Genomic DNA, 19340 nt, shown 5'->3' with positions numbered 1-19340 from the left:
AACAGGTCAGTGGATGTGTCGAACATGTTCAATGGGACAGAAGCCGGACTGTGTGCTGTGTCCGAACAAAGGTGGTGCAATGAAATCAACACGTTCCGGCCAGAAGTGGGCGCATGTCTCGTGCGCCCTGTGGATACCCGAGGTCAGTATTGGCTCCGTTGATCGGATGGAACCCATCACAAAGATATCCAGTATACCGGCGAGCCGATGGGCATTGATCTGTGTGCTCTGTCGGGAACGAGTTGGCGCTTGCATTCAGTGTTCGGTGAAGACCTGCAAGACAGCGTACCATGTGACGTGCGCTTTCCAACATGGACTGGAGATGCGAGCGATAATCGAGGACGAGAATGCCGAGGACGGAGTGAAGCTTCGGTCCTACTGTCAGAAGCACGGTGTTCACAAAGGTAAACGTGATAATAAGAATTCCAACAATAACGCGGGTTCGGCTTCTGACGAGGATGCTGGAACTACGGGCGAGATCAAACGAAAGAAGCGTAAAGACATGACGTCCGAGGAACGTAATCAAGCTAGGGCGCAGCGCATGCAAGAAATTGAGGCCGAGTTCGATAAACATGTCAGTGTTAAAGATATTAGTTGTCATTTATTAGATGTTGATCAGGAAGCTATTCCTTACATTTATAACTATTGGGTATTAAAGCGCAAATCCGGTCACAATCGTCCCCTGTTACCGCCCAAGTCCGATGATGTGGACATGGTGGCTCAGAACCAGGAACAGGCGGATGATCTGGAGAAGATGAAGATGTTTGTCCATCTGCGGCAGGATCTCGAGCGCGTTCGTAATCTTTGCTACATGGTCAGTCGACGGGAGAAGCTGTCCCGGTCATTCTTTCGCATGCGTGAACAGACATTTCACAAACAAATCGCCGCCCTCAGTCAGCGAGCCAACGATAGGAAACCTTTAGACGAATCTGCAATCGATGTAATTATGCAAGCGAACCATGGTCCTACGATATATGATAGACTATATTCAAGTGATTCCGTTAGTAATAGGGCAGTAATGAGTTTAGAGGACATGTTGAATTGCATAACCGGTGTAAGTATTACCAGTTCCGGTACAGGTAGCTGTAGCACTAAGGTGAACAGCCGCAAGCAGCAGCAGCAACAGGACAAAGAGGAAAGCACTGGCCACGGTAACAAGAAACTCCCTGACATAAATGGAATAAACAAGTCCACAAACCAACGGTCAGGTGCAAATAAACTACAGGATGGTTCTCACAAACGGACATATGTTAACGGTGCGACGGCGCGACGAAGTGTCAGTGATATTTCCAGCGAGAGCGATAGTCATTCGAGGCGAAATGTCAGCACCAGCGCAAGTTCGGCGGAAGAGGATATCGTTAAGAAAAGTTCTCCTCCGGCGCCGAAGAAGAAAGCCCGCCAATCGAAAGCCGCGGATCGTAAACGAAGAAAAATCAGTTCTTCCGCGGAGAAGAATCGGAGTAACTCGATGGAAAGCTCGAGCGATGATGAGCCTAACGATCGACTCAAGGGTGGCGCACCTAGTGGTGGTGTCGAAGCACAATCAAAGAAAGGAGGGAATCAATCACGCAATCAATCCCTGCGGCAGATGGAACGCGAGTTAGTGGACGATCGCATGCATTTATCTGATTCGAACGACAGTGACGAGATTGTACCCATTATGTCACGCGCCATCAATCAGACCGGTGGTGCGCCATGTGCGTATACCAACAAGAAAATGATGCACATCTACTCCGACTCGGATAGTACCGATAAGGATAAGACTGATAATACAGCAAGTGACTCTCAGCAGCATCCCTTCCGTACCAAAGCAGCGATGAAAGAATTTAATTTGGCCGAAGCTGACAGGCTTAAGCAGAAATCATCGGCGTTACCAATGAAACCGGTCAAATCGGTAACGAATGTGACGCCCTCTGTTCATGATACACCTCCTCTCGTTGCTCCGGCGAAAGATGAGCCGAAGAAGTCGTCTCCTGAGCAAGCCGCCTCCGGCGCTGTGAATAGTAGCTGCAGCAGTGGTTATGCGTCATCGAATAAAACATGCAAAGATGCTGCTGCTAGTGCGACGATGGGCAGAAGAAAGTCGGAAAAAGAAAACACGAAACAACTGAACAAGAAAGAATTGGTAGATTTTCTTGTGGTGCCCCAGCGCGAGGCAGCGAAGAAAGCATCGGAGAATTTAATGAAAACAAACGTTATCCCACCAGTGCAATCATCTTCCACGCAGGGCAGTACGAACGGGAGCCAACCTTCCACGGCAAGAAAAGACTTCAAAGAAGGACGAGAGGCGGTATCGAGTAGCAGTAGTAGTAGCAGCAGTAGCAGTAGTTCCAGCAGTAGCAGCAGTAGCAGCAGTGGCAGCACAAGCTCAATCAGTAGCACCGGAAGCAACAGCAGTACCCACAGTAGTACCAGCAGTGGCATCAGCACAGGCAGCGGCACAAAAGATGCTGAGTCTAAAGCTCTGGCAAGTAATAATAGGCATACCACCAAGGAGGTGGTCGTGGAATCACAGACACAGAAAGTGACAGCAACTGCTGCCAGAAGAAGCAATAACAAAGCGACTAAACAATCTCAGCATGCGGCGGAACATGCACTCAAGCCATTCGCTGATAAAGACCGTCAAACGGAGCCGGATAAACGAGACAAAACGATCGGATCCAAGGATCGGTTAGCTTCCAAAGACGCAGATGCAGACAAAGACAAGGTGACTGTCGATAAATCTCAGCAAAATCGTGAAAGTGCGAAAGAACCATCGCTGCTTGATATGTTGGCATATGTTCCTCAGCGACAAGCAGCCAAGAAGGCAGCTGAACACATCAAAAGTGGCATGGGAAAACCTGCGGAAGTACCACCAGTTCCACCAGCAGCAGCAGCGTCGTTTACTGCCGTAATAGAAGATCGTGCCACAAAAGCTTCAGCCAAAACCGATAAGCCGATATTGCCCATGCCGTCAACAGTGGTTAATCGCAAAGATGAAAAGAAAACATCTACCCCTTCGAGCAGTTCCAGCTCGGAAACAAGTTCCTCATCCTGTTCTAGCTCTAGCAGCTCTGATTCGGATAGCGAAGAGGAGGAGGAAGAACAAACTGCTAGCAAAAAGACACCTGCCGAACCCTTATCGAGTAAAGCTGCCGCAGCAGCGACAGCTGCGAAGAGTGCGTCAGCGTCACTTGCCAGCAAGGCGGCCCCGAATGCCGCGCGGAAAACAGACCGTCAGATGCCCTTTCTTGACAAGAGTAAATCTTCCGGATCTACTTCCAGTTCTTCCTCCTCTGATAGCGATTCCGATTCTAGCAGCAGTCAGAGTGACGATGAGCCGGGACGATTACAAGCGACAGCAAAAGGTGATCGCAGGAAATCCCTGTCAACAAAACCCGAAACTACTAGTTCTAGGAAACAGGTTAGTCGAAAAGAGCATGAGTCTGGTAAGAAAGCTGCTGCAGCCTCGCGTGCATCTGATAAGACTACAGCTGTGAACGCGAAAAGGGCACAATCGCCACCAGCACCACTCGCTTCTACTAAAGTCACGAACGCTGCAACAGGCAAGCACCAAACTAAGACCACAGCAGCATCGGATGAACTGTCTCAACCACCAAGTGCCAGTTCCACGTCACCCGCGAAATCTATTACCGCCGCTGGAAAGGACAACATGTGCAATAATCGATCCCGCACCGAAGACTTATTCAAACAGGTGGATAGCGCTAAGACTGGTAGGAAAACAATGCCCAGCAGGCGCAATTCCTGTCTGGTGACTCCAAACGAAATAAAACCTCCACCGGCGGCAGCAGCGTCAGACATGGGTAACAACAAGTCGGTGCCAATTCGAAGCCGGCGGAAGTCCGTTTTCGTGGACTTTGATCGTGAGAAGAAAGAAAAGGAGCGTTTGGCGGCTCTGGCGGAAAAGACTATCAAGGAAGCCCAGCAGCAACAACAGCAGAAGAAGAAGGCCGAGAAAGCGGCAGCCGATGCCGCCGAAAAAGCGCTGGCTGCTGAAAAGGCCGCGGCCGCTGAGAAGGAGGCGGCTGCCAAAAAAGTGGCAGCAGAGAAGGAGGCGGCGGAGAAGGCAGCGGCGGAAAAGGCAGCTGCTGAGAAGGCAGCGGCGGAAAAGGCAGCTGCTGAAAAGGCGGCGGCTGAAAAGGCGGCGGCTGAAAAGGCGGCGGCGGAGAAGGCGGCTGCTGAAAAGGCAGCAGCTAAGAAAGCAGCGGCTGAGAAGGCAGCGGCTGAGAAGGCAGCGGCTGAGAAGGCAGCGGCTGAGAAGGCAGCGGCTGAGAAGGCAGCGGTTGAGAAGGCAGCGGCTGAGAAGGCAGCGGCTGAGAAGGTAGCGGCTGAAAAGGTAGCAGCAGAGAAGGCGGCAGCAGAGAAAGCTGCCGCTGAGAAGGCGGCAGCTAAGAAGGCAGCAGCTGAGAAGGCAGCGGCTGAAAAAGCAGCTGCGGAAAAGGCCGCGGCTGAAAAGGCTGCGGCTGAAAAGGCAGCAGCCGAAAAAGTAGCTGCCGAAAAGGCAGCAGAAGAAAAAGCTGCGGCAGAAAAGGAGGCGGCCGCAAAGAAATCCAGCGTGGTTCAAACTGTTGTAAAGCTATCTCATAAACCCAGTCGTAGGGGGGAATCCAAATATTCGACTTCGAGCGAAAGCGGTGGAGGACGTGGCGGCAGAGCTAATACCAATGCTATTCTTAGAGAAAAGGAAGATATAATACTCATAGATGATTCTTCATCGCGAAGTAGTACCAGAGAGAAGGATTATGAACCGAGAATTCCAGTGGCCACAACGACGGACGTTGAGGAAGAGCACAAGAAGAAGGAGGAAATAAACCTCTCCAATGAATTGGAAGGAATTGTTAAGAATCGTCTCAAAGACGAAAAGGCACATGAGCAACATGTGGCATCCATGGGAGGTGATACTAGAACTAGGTTAGGAAGCAGTAGTAATGATAAATACTCAAAGAGTTCGAACACAAGCGACAAAATTAAACTTAGTGGTAGCGGTGAATGCATTGCTGATTTCAATTTACCAAACAAGAATGATGCTGTTGTGGATTCGGCTAGTGATAATAAGTATGAGCTTCCGTTACCGACCATCTCCACTACGACGGATGAGAAAAAGCAGAGACAACAACCCTGGATGGTGGCTGCTGATAGTAAAAAAGATATCGAAATTATTTCGCTTGTTGACGATTCTAGATCGAACGATGGTCGCGATGTGGTAATCGTTGAAGATGGATCGAGTGACGCCAAATTAGAGCAACCTTTGGATTCGGTTGCTAAGGCTGAAGATAGTAAGAACGATATTTCTGTAGGAGGAACCCCGCATTTGCAGTCAGTGGAAAGCACGGAGAATAAAAATGTGCCAGCTGTTGACGACGAAAAGAAACAATTCGAGCTTGAATCGTTGGCAGCAGAATCGATTACTCCAGTCACCACATCATCATCATCGTTTCAGACACCGACGAACGTGGAAAACATTCCAACTACTACCACTAACAGTATGAGCAGCATGATGAACAATTTCACTAGTAGCAACAATACCAATAATAGCAATAATTCGGCCTCCAAAGATTCCGGATTGAACACGTCCAGTGGAAATTTGTGTCAGTCGATATTCGACTTGTTATTACCAACGGAAACCGAGTCTGTTACGGATGATACGTTCGGTTTGAATCAGCCCCTAAATTTTCCTTTCATGGAGGATTGCAAAGAGGATACTCAGCGGGAAACGCTGAATCTTGTCGAAAAGTTACGGCAAAAGTACAAGAAAGGTTCAGGATCCGGCCAAGAACACAAGCAAGACGAATCGAAGGATTCGCGTTCCAGTATAATTTCACTGGAGGATGATGGTAAACTCTTCGACGCTGGTAGCCAATCCACGGGCTTGAACTTCAACACCAGTGGTAAAGACATTCCTGCGATTGCACAAGTTCTCGAAAAAGGTAAACCAATGGCCAACAACGATATGGAGTTCTTCAACAAGTACGGCTCCAACGATGATGTTGAGAATTCGTTACATCACAATAAAAAGAATCTGAAAGAAGGACACTTGGATCATCTCACCAGCAGACCTTCCGATGAGAGGTGGGTACCTCCGTCAATGCTACAGGAGCACAACCAGCAACAACAGCAGCAGCAGCAGCAGCAGCAGCAGCAGCAGCAACAACCTCCTCCTACTACAATCAATGAAAACCGTGCGGTACTTCAACAACAACAGCAGCAACAAACCCAACCGCCAAGTTGCATGGAAGCCGTCGGTTTGCTCAATAATCAGTCTAGTACCAGTGGCCAAAAGCAACAACCCACACATATAAGTCCACAGGTGCCTGGATTGTTTGATAGCTTGGTTCAGCAGCAGCAGCAGCAGCCAAATCATCACCACCAATCGCAGCAACACTCTCATCTCAATGACATCAACCAATTGCAAGGATTGGACTTCATGCAGACGATCAAAAATGTTGCAAGTCAAAATGAAGCTACCTCACTCTTATTTGAAAATCTTCAGCAACAGCAGCATTCACAGCAGCGCCGCTGGAATGACATGGTCACGAGCCAGAAAAAGCACGAGTGCTCCGTGATGCAGGAAAAGGAGAATATGCTCCTCAAGCAACAGCAACACGATATGAACGCAAACAATCATCGCAACAAACTCAATGATCTCAACAACTTTATGGACATACAAAATCAATTGCCGCAACCACAAGCTCAGCAATCGCAACCGCCGAATAACAGCCTGAATCCACTCGAGCAGTACAATTTCAACGAAACGTCGCAGTATCCTGGTGCGGTGGCACTGTTCCCACCTACCAATGTGCAGGTTCCCTTCCCGTCGCCTGGTGCCGCGATGTTTCCGCCAAATTTTGCACCGAATTATCAATCCGGTAAACAACAGCAACAATCACATCATCCGATGCTGCCGACTGCTGCTGCCGGTGGACAGCAACAACAGCAGCAGCAGCAACAGCAACAGCAACCTCCATCTTTACAGCAACCTTCCGTACACGGTGGGAAGCCGGATGATATGATAGTTACTAACAGTTTGTGCGGTGCGACCTTCACCTCATCATCACACAACATGGCTCTAACGGAAGCCATCGTATCGCCGCCCCCAACATCACAACAGTCTCAACAGAAGCAACCAATGACGCCCCAAATGGCGGACAATATGGCCTCGCCATTGGCTGCAATGGTTTCCCCCAACAATCAACAACAGCAACAGCCAACTCCGGAGCACAACTTCATGATGGGCCAGTCGCCAATGATGGGAGGAACACAAACTCCCCAAAGGCAACAGCGAACACCCCAGCAGGACAGCTCGAGCATACTGCAATCGTTGGATCAAAACAGTGCCTCAAAGAAGTCTCCCACCAAATCGTCTCGGTCTTCTTCGCGTATACAGAACCAAAGCCATGCGGATACGGCGGTGGCGACAGCGGCGAGCCTAAATCAAATGAAGTCTCCCAACATCAGCCCGGGCAAGAGCCCAAAGACGTTCGACCCAAAACAGCAGCAGCAGCAGCCGCAACCACCACAATCTTCAGTTGCTGGCGGTGTGGGTAAGGCGTTGAAGCCGGAAGGTGGTGCCAAACGGGGGCCGCGTGGTCCACGAACCAACAGCCAGAGCCAGCGGGGTGGAGCGGCGGCGAAGAATAAAAACGGAAGGCAAACCCGGGGTGGTCGTCAACAGATTAGTTTCATGCCGCAGCTGCCACATAACGATTACAACGATTTTATGGGCGGTACCATACACAACAAGCTGATTGGAACGGTATACGATCCGGACTTTGATGACGATCTGGCGTGTAACAGCATGGAAAAACTGCGTGATATGCGCGATCGACGTCGTTCGATTGACTGTCGTATCACAGATTCGTTCCGAGCGTCACGTGAACCATCTAAGTCACCCAAATTCCCCGGATTGAATCTGTACTCATCGCAAAATAACACCCTAGCGGCGAAGCAGAATCGGTCCTCATTCACGCCAACGTCCATGCAGTCGGGGCTGGGTTCGGGTATGGTTTCGGGTGCGGAAATCAGTGTAACGCAAGCGAACGTTTCGAATAGTTTGCAGGACATGGTACAAACCGTTCTGCCGGGCCCAGTTGACATGAGAACGTACAACAGTGGTTTCGATACATCTACCAACACGGATGCGTACAATAATCATTTGCTGGGGGCATTCGCGAGTGGGACCGCCGATCAAACGCTGGCCGATATCGACGAAGACATGGAGAATGAGTTGCAATCGGCGCTGAAAGCTAGCAACAGCAAAATGGGTACGACTCCTCCTGCCTCTATCGCGCTCGCGCAAGTCTCGGTATCGACGGATTCTTCTAGCATGACAACGACATCGACGATTTTTTCACTGGCCGCCTCAAACATACCATTGGCAATGGCAACATCGGCGCTGTCGACGGTGGAACCAATCGAACCTCCACAGGAGGAAACAAACGATTCCGATAGCATCACCACCAAAGTTTCGCTGTCAGATTCTAGGAACATCATGAAACTGAAAATCAAGGGACCACTAGCTCAATTAGATAACAGTTCATCATCGTCCACGGCGACGCTACAGCAATCCAGTGTGATGGAATCTAGCCTGAATGCGCTGCCAATAATGACAACTCCGATGACGGTGAATGTTGGCGCAGGATCGTCCAACTTGAGGCGCATGCGGAAGAAGGAACTGCTGCGCCAGTACTGGACCCAGGATATGAATCACGACGATCAGACCGGGTTGCAGGTGGTGGACCAGAGTGCGAATATGTCGTTGAACACATCCATCTGCCGGACGGTCGGCATACCGAAAGCGGTTGATTCGCTGTGTACAATACCCACCAAGGATGACTACAAAGACTATGGTGGAGTGGATTTCAAGAAACGAAGGAAGCTATCGTCGAACATGTCTCGGGAGTTGAGGGGATTGGTACCGATGGAGCACGAGATAATAGAAAGGAGAAGAAGCGTCGGATCCACCGGAAGTAACGGTTCGGCGAGTAATTCTGCTGCCGATGTTGCGCCAGGGGCGAAGCGAAGATCTCGGGCCAATCGTACGGCAACCGTCACATCCGTTAATCAGCCGCAGGCGGCTCCCAAGCTGAAGATCAAGATCGGTTCAGATGTGGTGGAAGCATCAGGCGCATACAGTGATCGTATTCGGCCACCCAAGAAACGATTGGCCACAATGGCTCCTCCCAGTCTTGAAGATCTACGCCGGGACGCGATGATGTACGCCGAGCAAATGATGTTCGACGATGAGGAAGATGTGCGGAAGGCGAAGAAACACAAAAACAAAGACAAAGATCGCGATCGAGAGCACAAAAAGCGCAAAAAGGAAAAGAAACACAAGAAAGATCGGGGCGAGAAGATGGAAAAGGTGGAAATTATTAACAAATCGGAAGATGCTCCTCGGATAGTGATAAGGCTTGGAGTGAAGAAACCAGCAGCAGACGAAAGCAGCATGCAGAGCATTCCAAGGCCACCTTCGGGTCCAAGTGGTCACAACTCACCGGAAACAGATCCACTTGCGCTGGAAATGAGTGAGCTACACCATTCGAACGAAAGCAGTAGCTGTAGCAGTAGTGCTGTTACGAAACCAATGATAACACCGATTCGGCTGAAATTGAATCGGGGCTCTGCCGGTTCTTCCGCTTATGTTATGTCTGGCAAATCAAAGGCATCGGCGGCGAACGACCCGCAGCAGCAAGGTAAACCGCTTCTCGAGAATTGTGAAGAGACCAAAACATTGAACATAGTTCTACCGAAACTTGATATTCCATTGAATACGGATTCGATAGAATTGGTATCAGCAGCAGCAGCGGCAGCGGTAGCAGCAACCCAAGTAGGTGAAAAATCATCGGACGCCGCTGTCATCAATGAGCTGAATTGTTCCGTTATGCCATCCGGAATGGATATTTTTCCCATTGCTACGGACCTGATACGAGGAGGAGGCCATACGGAATTTCCAGATCCGCCGCCGCCGCCGCCCCAGCATAGGCCAATTGAGATGGGTGCAATGTCTTCGTTTTCTTCTTCCAGCTCTACCATGTCTTTCAACAATTTTGCAAGTGGTGCAAGTGCGTTTAATCCGTTTGGGGGGTCCTCTTTACAACAGCATCATCAGTCACAATCATTCCCACAGCAGCAGCTGCAGCAGCAGCAACCGCAGCAGTCACAGCAACAACAGTCGCAACAGCAGCACGAGCTGAATGCTGCTGCCGCTGTGAAAGATTGTGAAGTGAGATGACGATTCATGTAAATAGACGTGTAAATGTTTCACTGTTGTGCAAAACTCTCCAGTCAGAATGTGTATATTCGTTTTTTTGCTTCCTGTTGGTACTACTATTATTAATATTATTATTATTTTGTTTTAATTTTAAAATCTTTGAAAGAATCGTCCGAACGCGAAATATGGTATCGTGAAGGGAAATATTTTCTCGCGACTTTAAAATGTAGCTTTTCAATTTCCTCTACCTAAGTTATTTGTAAGAGAGAGAGAGAGCGAGATAGAGAGTCGGTACATAAAAGTTTATTCTGTTTTAGTAGTTTATTAGTTTAAGCATAAAACATTTGTTCAAATTCAAACACAATTTATCACATAAGAGAAAGCTAAGCTAAACAATGTACATAGTAGGGAAGTAAACAAAAAAGTTTTAATTGTAACGTAACAAAATATTTAACATCAAAGCAGACAAAAAAAAGAGATGGTGTAAACCCATTAAAAATTATGAAAGGCAACTTAGCTAAAGCAAATGAATAATAAAGAACAAAACAAATGAAAAAAATACTAATTAAACAAGCTAACAAAAATCTTATCGTAGTTTGTAGGAAAAAGTAATAAAGATGAAAGAATGTGAATAAAACCTGTTTTTTAATCAACAGCAGAACAATCTTGTTTACCCTGTTAAATATCTGACATGAAAAATGGTTCATGAAAAAAGTACATAGTTTGTAAGGAAAGGTGTAGTGTAGTTACAAAACAAAAAATTAAAACAAAGCAAGGCGAGAAAGAAATATTAATCGATCTCGAATGAAAATGTTTCCCCTTTGGAGGGTGGTATATATGTGCTCGAGGCCCGTGCGCATGCTGATGTGCGAGTTTAACGATGAGATTGTACGCGTGACTTCTTCCCGTTGTAAATATTACCAGCGCTGAAGGCGCGCAGTTCTAGCTGTTTCGGAAAAAAGAAGAGCATTACCGGCAATTCGCTCTACCAACACTTAAAGGAAGCGTCAATAAGCCTGAAAGAAGAGCTGTGTAAATATAGTTGTAAAATTGCTGGTACCTCTCTCTGTTCTGGAAGGAGAAGTTTTGTTTTATTATGAATAAAAATCAGTAATTCGTCTGTTGCGTGTGTGTGTGTATAGTAGCGAAAAGGAAGATTCACATAAATTGAATGAGACATATTAGCTGAAATTAGTTCCGAGAGGTATCGCCTTGGAACACAAAAATATAAAAAAGAAGGGGAAAAAGGAGAGCTAGCAAAAAGAGTAATATTTTCAGTTACGATTAGTATTATTTTCGTGTCGTAATAACTACGATTGCTGTATTTGTCCAATAAGCTATTTAATTTATTTATAAAAAAACCCTCCTTTGTCTAGGATTAGTAACATGAAAACAGAAAAGTAATATTAGCGAAGAAGCAAAAAAACCACACAAAACATAATTACACTCTTTTTTAAGGTCAAGAAACAAAAAAACAAGTTGAATATTTTAGAGAGAAAATCGACTAATTGAATCGTAACTATAAATGTATTATATCTTTAACAAGCAGGACAAAGTTTAATCGTAATCTAAACAAGTGAAGAAAGTAGATAATTCGAGGAGGACCGTGGACATAAAGTTAGCCTCTTCAAAAATGACGGTATGATATAAGTAACAAAACAAAAAAAAACAAATTGTGAATATAAGTAATTTTCTCTCTAAGTTTCTTAAAGAAAGTGAATGTCAAATATCATGTAACAAAGCACTATTATTGAACATGGTAATTTCAACAGAGCTGCAAGAGAAAAACACGGAAAAACACGCAATATATTTTTATTATTATTTTATATTTAATTTCGTTTAAGTCTCTGTAAATTACAAAAAAATTTACAACAAAAATGAATATAAATAAATTATTCTTAAAAATACATAATTGAAAAACAATAACGGTCTCTTTTCATTAGACTTAATCCGAACATCGATCCGTTCAGTTTTTTTTTCACTCATAAATCCATCGTTTCTCGTACCGCATTCAATCGAACACTTGAGATAAGTTATCTGTCGCCAAAGCATGAATGATATCGATGGTACAGCAGAAACAGCAGTGCCTTCCATTTCTACAGAGAACAGAGGTAATCATTCATTTGTCTCAATGTATAGAACTGTATTCGATACTAATTTGTCAGCTATTTCGGCATGCCAGTTTCAGGAAAAATCAACGCGACATGAAGGAACGCCGAAAGAGGAGAATCCGAGTTCATTTGAGCGTAAGTATGGTTAGTAATTTGGCAAAATGTGCGCAACATCACGTTTTCCTGTAAAAATAGCCTAATAATAAGTTCACTCGCAAATGGATTTTTCCAATCTATTCATCTCATCGGCATTCGATTTGCTAACTTGCCCGGGCCATGTGTTCTTGTTTCTGATGGTAAGTCTCAAGCAGAGTTTGGCCTTATAACTTCAATGATTTTTGCACTATGTGAAAATCATACTTTGAGTGATGTTATACTATACGAAACGTAGCGTAGCTCGAAAAGAATATTGAGCGCGTCTTAGCTTGGATACAGTGTCGATATCTGTTGGCAATGTTCATTTAGAGAGCCAGACTAATCTCCGTCGAATTAGCAGGCCCGAAGGCAATTTTAAATTTGAATGAAACTTTTAATTTAATGTTATTTGATTATTTAAAACATGTAGTACTGAACTTTACTCGTCTATTTTTACATCAATTGTAATGTTTCCGGGCCGGGTGGTTAGCGTTCCACACTATCATGCCGGGGGTTCAGGTTCGATTCCCGTTTTGGCCGGAAGATTTTTCGTCAAAGAAAATTCTTCCGGCTTGCACTGTGATCACGCGTATTCTAGAGCTTGCCACTCAAGATTACATTCAAGGCGTGTTATTTGGCATAGAAATCTCAACCAAGTACTACTAATAAAAATGACGCAAGTAACGCTACGTTGAGAAGGCAAAAGTTCCCCAGGACCGTAATGCCATCCAAGAAGAATGTTTCCACTAAAACACATCATTATAATATGAAATTTTCTTCAGACGCAATTTTCATACAAGATTTTTACCCTCTTGAAAAAAAAATGTGGTTTTCATGTTTATAACATACATATTATCCTCGATATGGAAATTTTATTTTTTATCCATACTTTTCATTTTGAAGTGTGTTCATTCCACCTGAAAATTCATTATAGTCATCAGGGCCCGAAATCTTCAAAGATGAAAAATGAAATCGACTTTCCTCTCAGTAGCTTCTCATCGACTAGGGCTACTTCGGCATTCGCCATCAACATGCCTTAAATTGACTAGAAATTAATTAAGAATTAAGAACATTAAGAGCGAGGATGACTGGTGAACTATTCTAGCAAATGGTTATTCTGATTGACGTGACTAATGAATACAAATCTGCCTCTTCATTCAACCAGACTTCAATCCATACTCCTACTCCCACTGACACGAATCTCGTTACCCGCGAATACACTCTGATTTTAACGTCCATATGAAGTGAAACGAAAACTTGATTCCTGATGCAAAAAAGTTACACCATTAATGGACGGCTTTATTATTCACCCACCGTGAACTCAAACCAACGAACTTAGACAGTTACCATGTATGCTATAAGGGTCCTCGCGTTAGTATGAGTAAATAGCGTGTCCCTAGGGACCGACGCTGGGCTCAACGTGTTAAGTGCGCTACACATACAATGTCCCGTCACTGTCCCGTCAACTATTCACTTGGACTTATTTTGCCAACGTCGAAGTTGCCGTTGCTGGTGTATGTGAATGCGACCACACGATTTCCATAGAAGAATATTTGGCATTTCATTCGTTTACGTTGACTTTACGGTGACGGGACGTTGTATGTGTGACGCCCTTAAGTGCGATTCACATACAACATCCACGTCACGTTCACGCCCCGTCACGTTCCGTTACGTCAGTTATTCTACCATGCAATTCATATGAAAACATTCACATACACCGGCAACGTAACGACCCGTCAGAATAAGTTCAACGAAAACGACCGGCAGGATTTGTAGAAAAGAATAATTGACGGAGACGGACGGCTCGTTGGGTTTTTGTCTGGGCTTTGTGTCTCGGCTTTTGTTTTGATTTTGGCTGCATTTTTTATGCCAACATATCTCCCAGTTTCAAATTTCTCAGTTAAAATCAATTCACGACTAGCTGAGAAAAACAGTCTATATATTATTATTGCTAAAAAAGGGTCGGGACTACAGGTTTTAGGCATTTAAATAATATATTTCAATGATTTTCCCTGTTTTTTTTTTCTAAATTTAGGACTGATTCTAGGTATGCTGATTTGAAAGAGGACATTGCAATTCAAAATTGTTGTAGATGGCGACACCACGAAAAACATTGAATAGATCATTCGTTTGACATTTGACGTGACGGTGCTGGTGCAAGCATTGACTGCATGTGTGAATTGGTGGAGACGTTGACGGAACGTAGACGTTCTTTTCCGTAACGTTCTATGTGAATCGCACATTAATTGACGTAGACGGACGGCTCCTTGGGCTTTTTGTCTGGGCTTTTGTTTTGATTTTGTATGCATTTTTTTTATGCGAACATATCTCCCAGTTTCAAAATTATTCAATGATTTTCATTGATTTTTTTATAATTTGAAACTGATTATAGGCATGCTGATTCGGAAGAGGGCATTGCAATTTAAAACTGTTGTAGGTTTCGACACTATGCTTAACAAAAAATAAATCATTCGTTTGACATTTGACGTGACGGTGCTGCTGCAAGCATAGACTGCATGCGTGAATTGATGGAGACGTTAACGGAATGTGGACGTTCTTTTCCGTAACGTTCTATGTGAATCGCACATTACCCGAACGGATGGTAATGTTGAATTCTCAAGTCCAATCGAGTTTGTGAGTGAGCTAAACATGCCCCTCCATAAGAGTAGTTCATTTGGAGAGGTTAACACCACCTTAATGCGAGCTTTCATTATCGGTACTGGCAACACGTCTTAGTGGCGAGAAGATCTGACATGTTGTTGCATAGGCCTCTTTCGACCACGGACCGACCTTGATAAGTAATGAGTAAGATGTGCAAACGTGCACTCGAACAAGTGCTCTGTTGCGCCGGATGATTCTCGTCTGGAATTTGGGCCTCACATTTTAGCGATCCTGCCAGGAGTTCAATTCTGGACAATTGGACAGTTAGTAACCTGGACTTTTTAAAAACTATGACGAGAATCACTCGGCATGAAAAAAACAAAAAAGTGACAGTGATTATTTAGTGGAAAAGTACGGGCAAATCCCAATTTCCAAAAACTGAAGAGAAATATAATCAGTTTTTCTTTGTTTGTAACACGAAACCTACAACGATAGACGAGATGAACTGTTTTCACCGTCGTAGGTAGACCGCGGAGGTCAAGAAAAATTTCAACGAGTTAATAAGACGAGGCGGACTGTTTCCACCTTCGTCGATAGACCGCGGAGGTCGAAAAAATTACGAATTGATAAGACGGTGTGGACTGCTTCCACCATGGTTTATAGACCGCAGAGGTCGAGAAGAAATTAAAACTCGTTGATAAGACGAGGTGGACTGTTTCCACCGTCGTTGGTAGACTGCGGAAGTCGGATATAAAATTAAAACGTGATGATAAGACGAGGCGGACTGTTTCCACCTTCGTCGGTAGACCGCGGAGGTCGAAAAAATTACGAGTTGATAGACGAGGTGGACTGTTTCCACCGTCGTTGATAGACTGCGGAGGTCGAGAAGAAATTAAAACGCGTTGAAAAGACGAGGTGGACTGTATCCACCGTCGTCAGCAGACCGTGAAGTTCGCTAGAAAAGTTCCTGGATAGTAAGAATGATTCCAAAGTATAACGAGTTGAAAAGACGACTGTTTCCAGTCTGTCGGTAAACAGCGGAGCGAATTCGATGAGAAAATACTAGGAAGTATTCAAGAAAGCGAATGAAATGGTTTTAACATTGCGATGTTTTGTAAATTACAGATTACGACTGGGGGTAGAACCTAGAAAGAATCTCTTGACACGAAAAAAAATGGAAACAAGAAATACAGGAAAGTACGTACGAGCTACTGCTAGTTCGGATAGCGAGAAAGAAGAGTCGGATAACCTCTACAAATCCATGTGTTTGGATGACCAGAGCCAGAATCTGAACGGAAGTAAAAGCAGCGACCCAAAAAACGCTCTCCACTAGCAACAGTAATCGGATGTCGATCTGTAGTAGAACAGCATTGGGAAAAAAGACGTGTGAATGCTTGGCACATAGAATCAAATATATTGGCTGGCTTCTATGAAACGCGGAATCGGCGAGCGCGATTTCTTTGGAAAATCGATCGAGAGCACGACGAAAGCTTGGATTCGATTGTGTAGGACTCCTCGTCGGATACCTAAGTCAGCAAGGCCTAGATGCTAACAAAAAGGTTGTGCACGTACGAACGACCGCGACTGGTAAGCACAACGTGTCTCAACGTTAACGAGAATTGTAGTGCTCTTTATGGTTCGAGTGACCGTGGCGACGGTATTCGAGCCACTGTGAGATGGGATCACATTAGACCTTTCCCGAGTGAATTTCCCGCCAACAAAATTTAGGAAGAATGGAACCGCTTCATTCAAATGGTGAAAGCAGCTAAATTGCGGCCATGCCTGACAAAACCCGACTGTTATTCAGTCTTCGTGAACAATGTCCAGCGATATATGCAGTCTATGACGGACGCAGCACAGAACACGAAGCGTTCGCAGGAATAAATCGAGTCGACCAGCATCCAACCAAACAATACTCGTTATCGTTCGTAATCGTTGCCACCGTTGTAATCATCCCTTATACAGAAGCGGTACTACAAGTCCAGCGTTGGACAAGACTTGCCATGGATACGGCGAACGCGGCCACTTCATTGCACTGTACTGATAGCGACGTGTAATCAATGCACAGAGTGATGTCAAGAGAGAGTGAAGACAAAAAGGTATAAACAAGTGGAGCTTGTTAATTGTTTCGAATAGATAACTAGTTTCGTTTCGAACTGGACGAACAATCTGTTTTATTTACGTTCTAACGTTTCTGCAAGTTATTGCCGCTTAGCGATATGTTGGTTGATTGTAACATGGGACCTATGATAAACTCTGAAGTCATCCCTCATCGAAGGGATGGGTGCTCCTAAAACGCGAATTTCGCATAGGACGAGCTGACCTTCATCCCGTTCATCCGTCTATCAAATAGGTTACACGCTTACGGCTAAAAACCGCCGATAACCATTACAGCTGTCTTCATAGCTGAAATTATTGTCCATGTAACTTTCATCTTGAATCGAGCTAGGAAAAAGTAGAAGAGAGCCCTCACTCGAGCAGATAGCTGGGAACTTCGTCTCAGTCCGATCTTTATGACAGAATTTGTCCACGGAAGAAACAACATCGCGTACACACGGTCACGGTGATACAGCGGAATTGATAGTCCGTTTGATAAAGATTCTACTTTTTGGGAGAAAGCACCCTGGTCGAGACAAACGCGGTTAAATTTCTGACTAATGCAGAGATAACGGAAGCTACTGCTATAGATGAGACGCTACGATCAGTGATGAAATATCTCGAAACTGGGTAATGCACCGGCATGTATCGCAAACTAAAAAAGAGAAAAGTGATCAAATGAACTAGGCAGCACAGCAACGTTCCAATCGCCAAAGAAAGGTATCAGAGTATATGAATGATTACGTCCTTGCAGTGCAATCCTATGATCTGGAAATGTAAATAAACATAAACAACTTGATTGTTTTTCTATAAAAAGTGATAAGAATAAACCAGCCATCATCGAAAAAAAAACACATCCAGTTCTCTTTTTCTCGTTTGTTTTGATTCTATGATTTGACAGATACGCTGAATAGCTGAATGAACGAGTACGGGATCAATAGCATCATAAGTAGGTTAGCACGAAATATCAATGACAATTCAAGCGACCTGTGTTAGGTGCTGCACTGATAAAAATTGCCTTAGGATTTGCATGAGCTATTCATAATTTGAAAAATGATGGATTGAGTTTTTTTTCTAACTTAACTTAAGCAAACGTTTTTATGGAGGAGAGGGAAGATGTAAATGAGCTAATTATGTCCCTCGATAAGAGTAGTTCATTTGGAGAGGTTAACACCACCTTAATGCGAGCTTTCATTATCGGTACTGGCAACACGTCTTAGTGGCGAGAAGATCTGACATGTTGTTGCATAGGCCTCTTTCGACCACGGACCGACCTTGAGGTAAGATGTGCAAACGTGCACTCGAACAAGTGCTCTGTTGCGCCGGATGATTCTCGTCTGGAATTTGGGCCTCACAGAGTTGTGCAAATATGACAACCTTACCACGCAATTCGACATTGCCACATTGGGCTTCATGTTCCACTTCTGTTAAGTGGAAATGGTAAGGGATTTTTGGATGAAATGAATACGAAAATAAACTACCGTATCAATTATATGTTCGATGTAACAGAGTAATACATTCTCTGCAAGTGGGGAAGTGTACCCGTGGTCGAGTGGTTAGCGTCTCACATTATCATGCCGGGTGTTTGGGTTCGATTCCCGTTCTGGCCGGGGGATTTTTCGTCAAAGAAATTTCCTTCGACTTGCACTGTGGTCACGCGTATTCAAGAGCTTGCCCCTCGGAATACATTCAAGGCGTGTTATTTGGCTTAAGAAATCTCAACTAAGTAATATTCAATTACGCTAGTTAATGCATGCGTTGAGACGGCAAAAGTTCCACAGGGAACGTTAACGCCATTCAAAAAGAAGAAGCAAGTGGGGAAAAATCTTGAACGAAAATTGGTTCTGGTGATAATTTTATATTATGGAAATGTAAGAAAATTTATAGAAAAAAAGTTAAGTTAGCGTCAGAGTTATGTCTTCTATGTTTTGAAACGACATCAAGTGATTATTTTCATTCAAATTTGAAAAATTTAAAATTTCTTTCGGATCAACCAAACCGATAGAGAATTAATTGCTCCACGAATACGAATGAATTGTTTTGATGTTTAAATTGCGACAAGGCAAGGTTGCCACGTTTGCATAAAGCGATTGAATTTGAGTCGAACGGATTTAAGAATACAAAGATCGATTGTGGAATTGTGACAGTCGAAAGATTTTCAAACTAATCGGGTTCCGGAAAATGAC

At 44.7% G+C, this 19340-nt stretch overlaps 2 protein-coding genes across 4 annotated transcripts in view; both read left to right on the top strand.

The window, feature by feature from the left end:
- Positions 1-10847, top strand: part of LOC129771235 (PHD finger protein rhinoceros) — a 37630-nt gene extending 26783 nt beyond the window's left edge. For all 3 annotated transcript variants that reach the window (XM_055774668.1, XM_055774666.1, XM_055774667.1), the window contains one exon: positions 6-10847. In XM_055774668.1, the coding sequence (XP_055630643.1) occupies positions 6-10231 (10226 nt within the window). In that variant the 3' untranslated portion in view covers positions 10232-10847. The remainder of the gene's footprint in view (positions 1-5) is intronic.
- Positions 10848-12305: 1458 nt separating this feature from the next.
- LOC129767635 (protein nervous wreck) overlaps positions 12306-19340 on the top strand; it is a 48121-nt gene continuing 41086 nt past the window's right edge. Inside the window, exons 1-2 of the mRNA XM_055768709.1 lie at positions 12306-12321; positions 12393-12456. Of these exons, the coding sequence (XP_055624684.1) occupies positions 12415-12456 (42 nt within the window). The 5' untranslated portion in view covers positions 12306-12321; positions 12393-12414. The remainder of the gene's footprint in view (positions 12322-12392; positions 12457-19340) is intronic.

The sequence above is a fragment of the Toxorhynchites rutilus genome, chromosome 2 (assembly GCF_029784135.1).
Source record: "Toxorhynchites rutilus septentrionalis strain SRP chromosome 2, ASM2978413v1, whole genome shotgun sequence".
Lineage (NCBI taxonomy): Eukaryota > Metazoa > Arthropoda > Insecta > Diptera > Culicidae > Toxorhynchites > Toxorhynchites rutilus.
The sequence above is the reverse complement of the archived record's forward strand: the minus strand, read 5'-3'. Positions and strand labels throughout refer to the sequence as shown.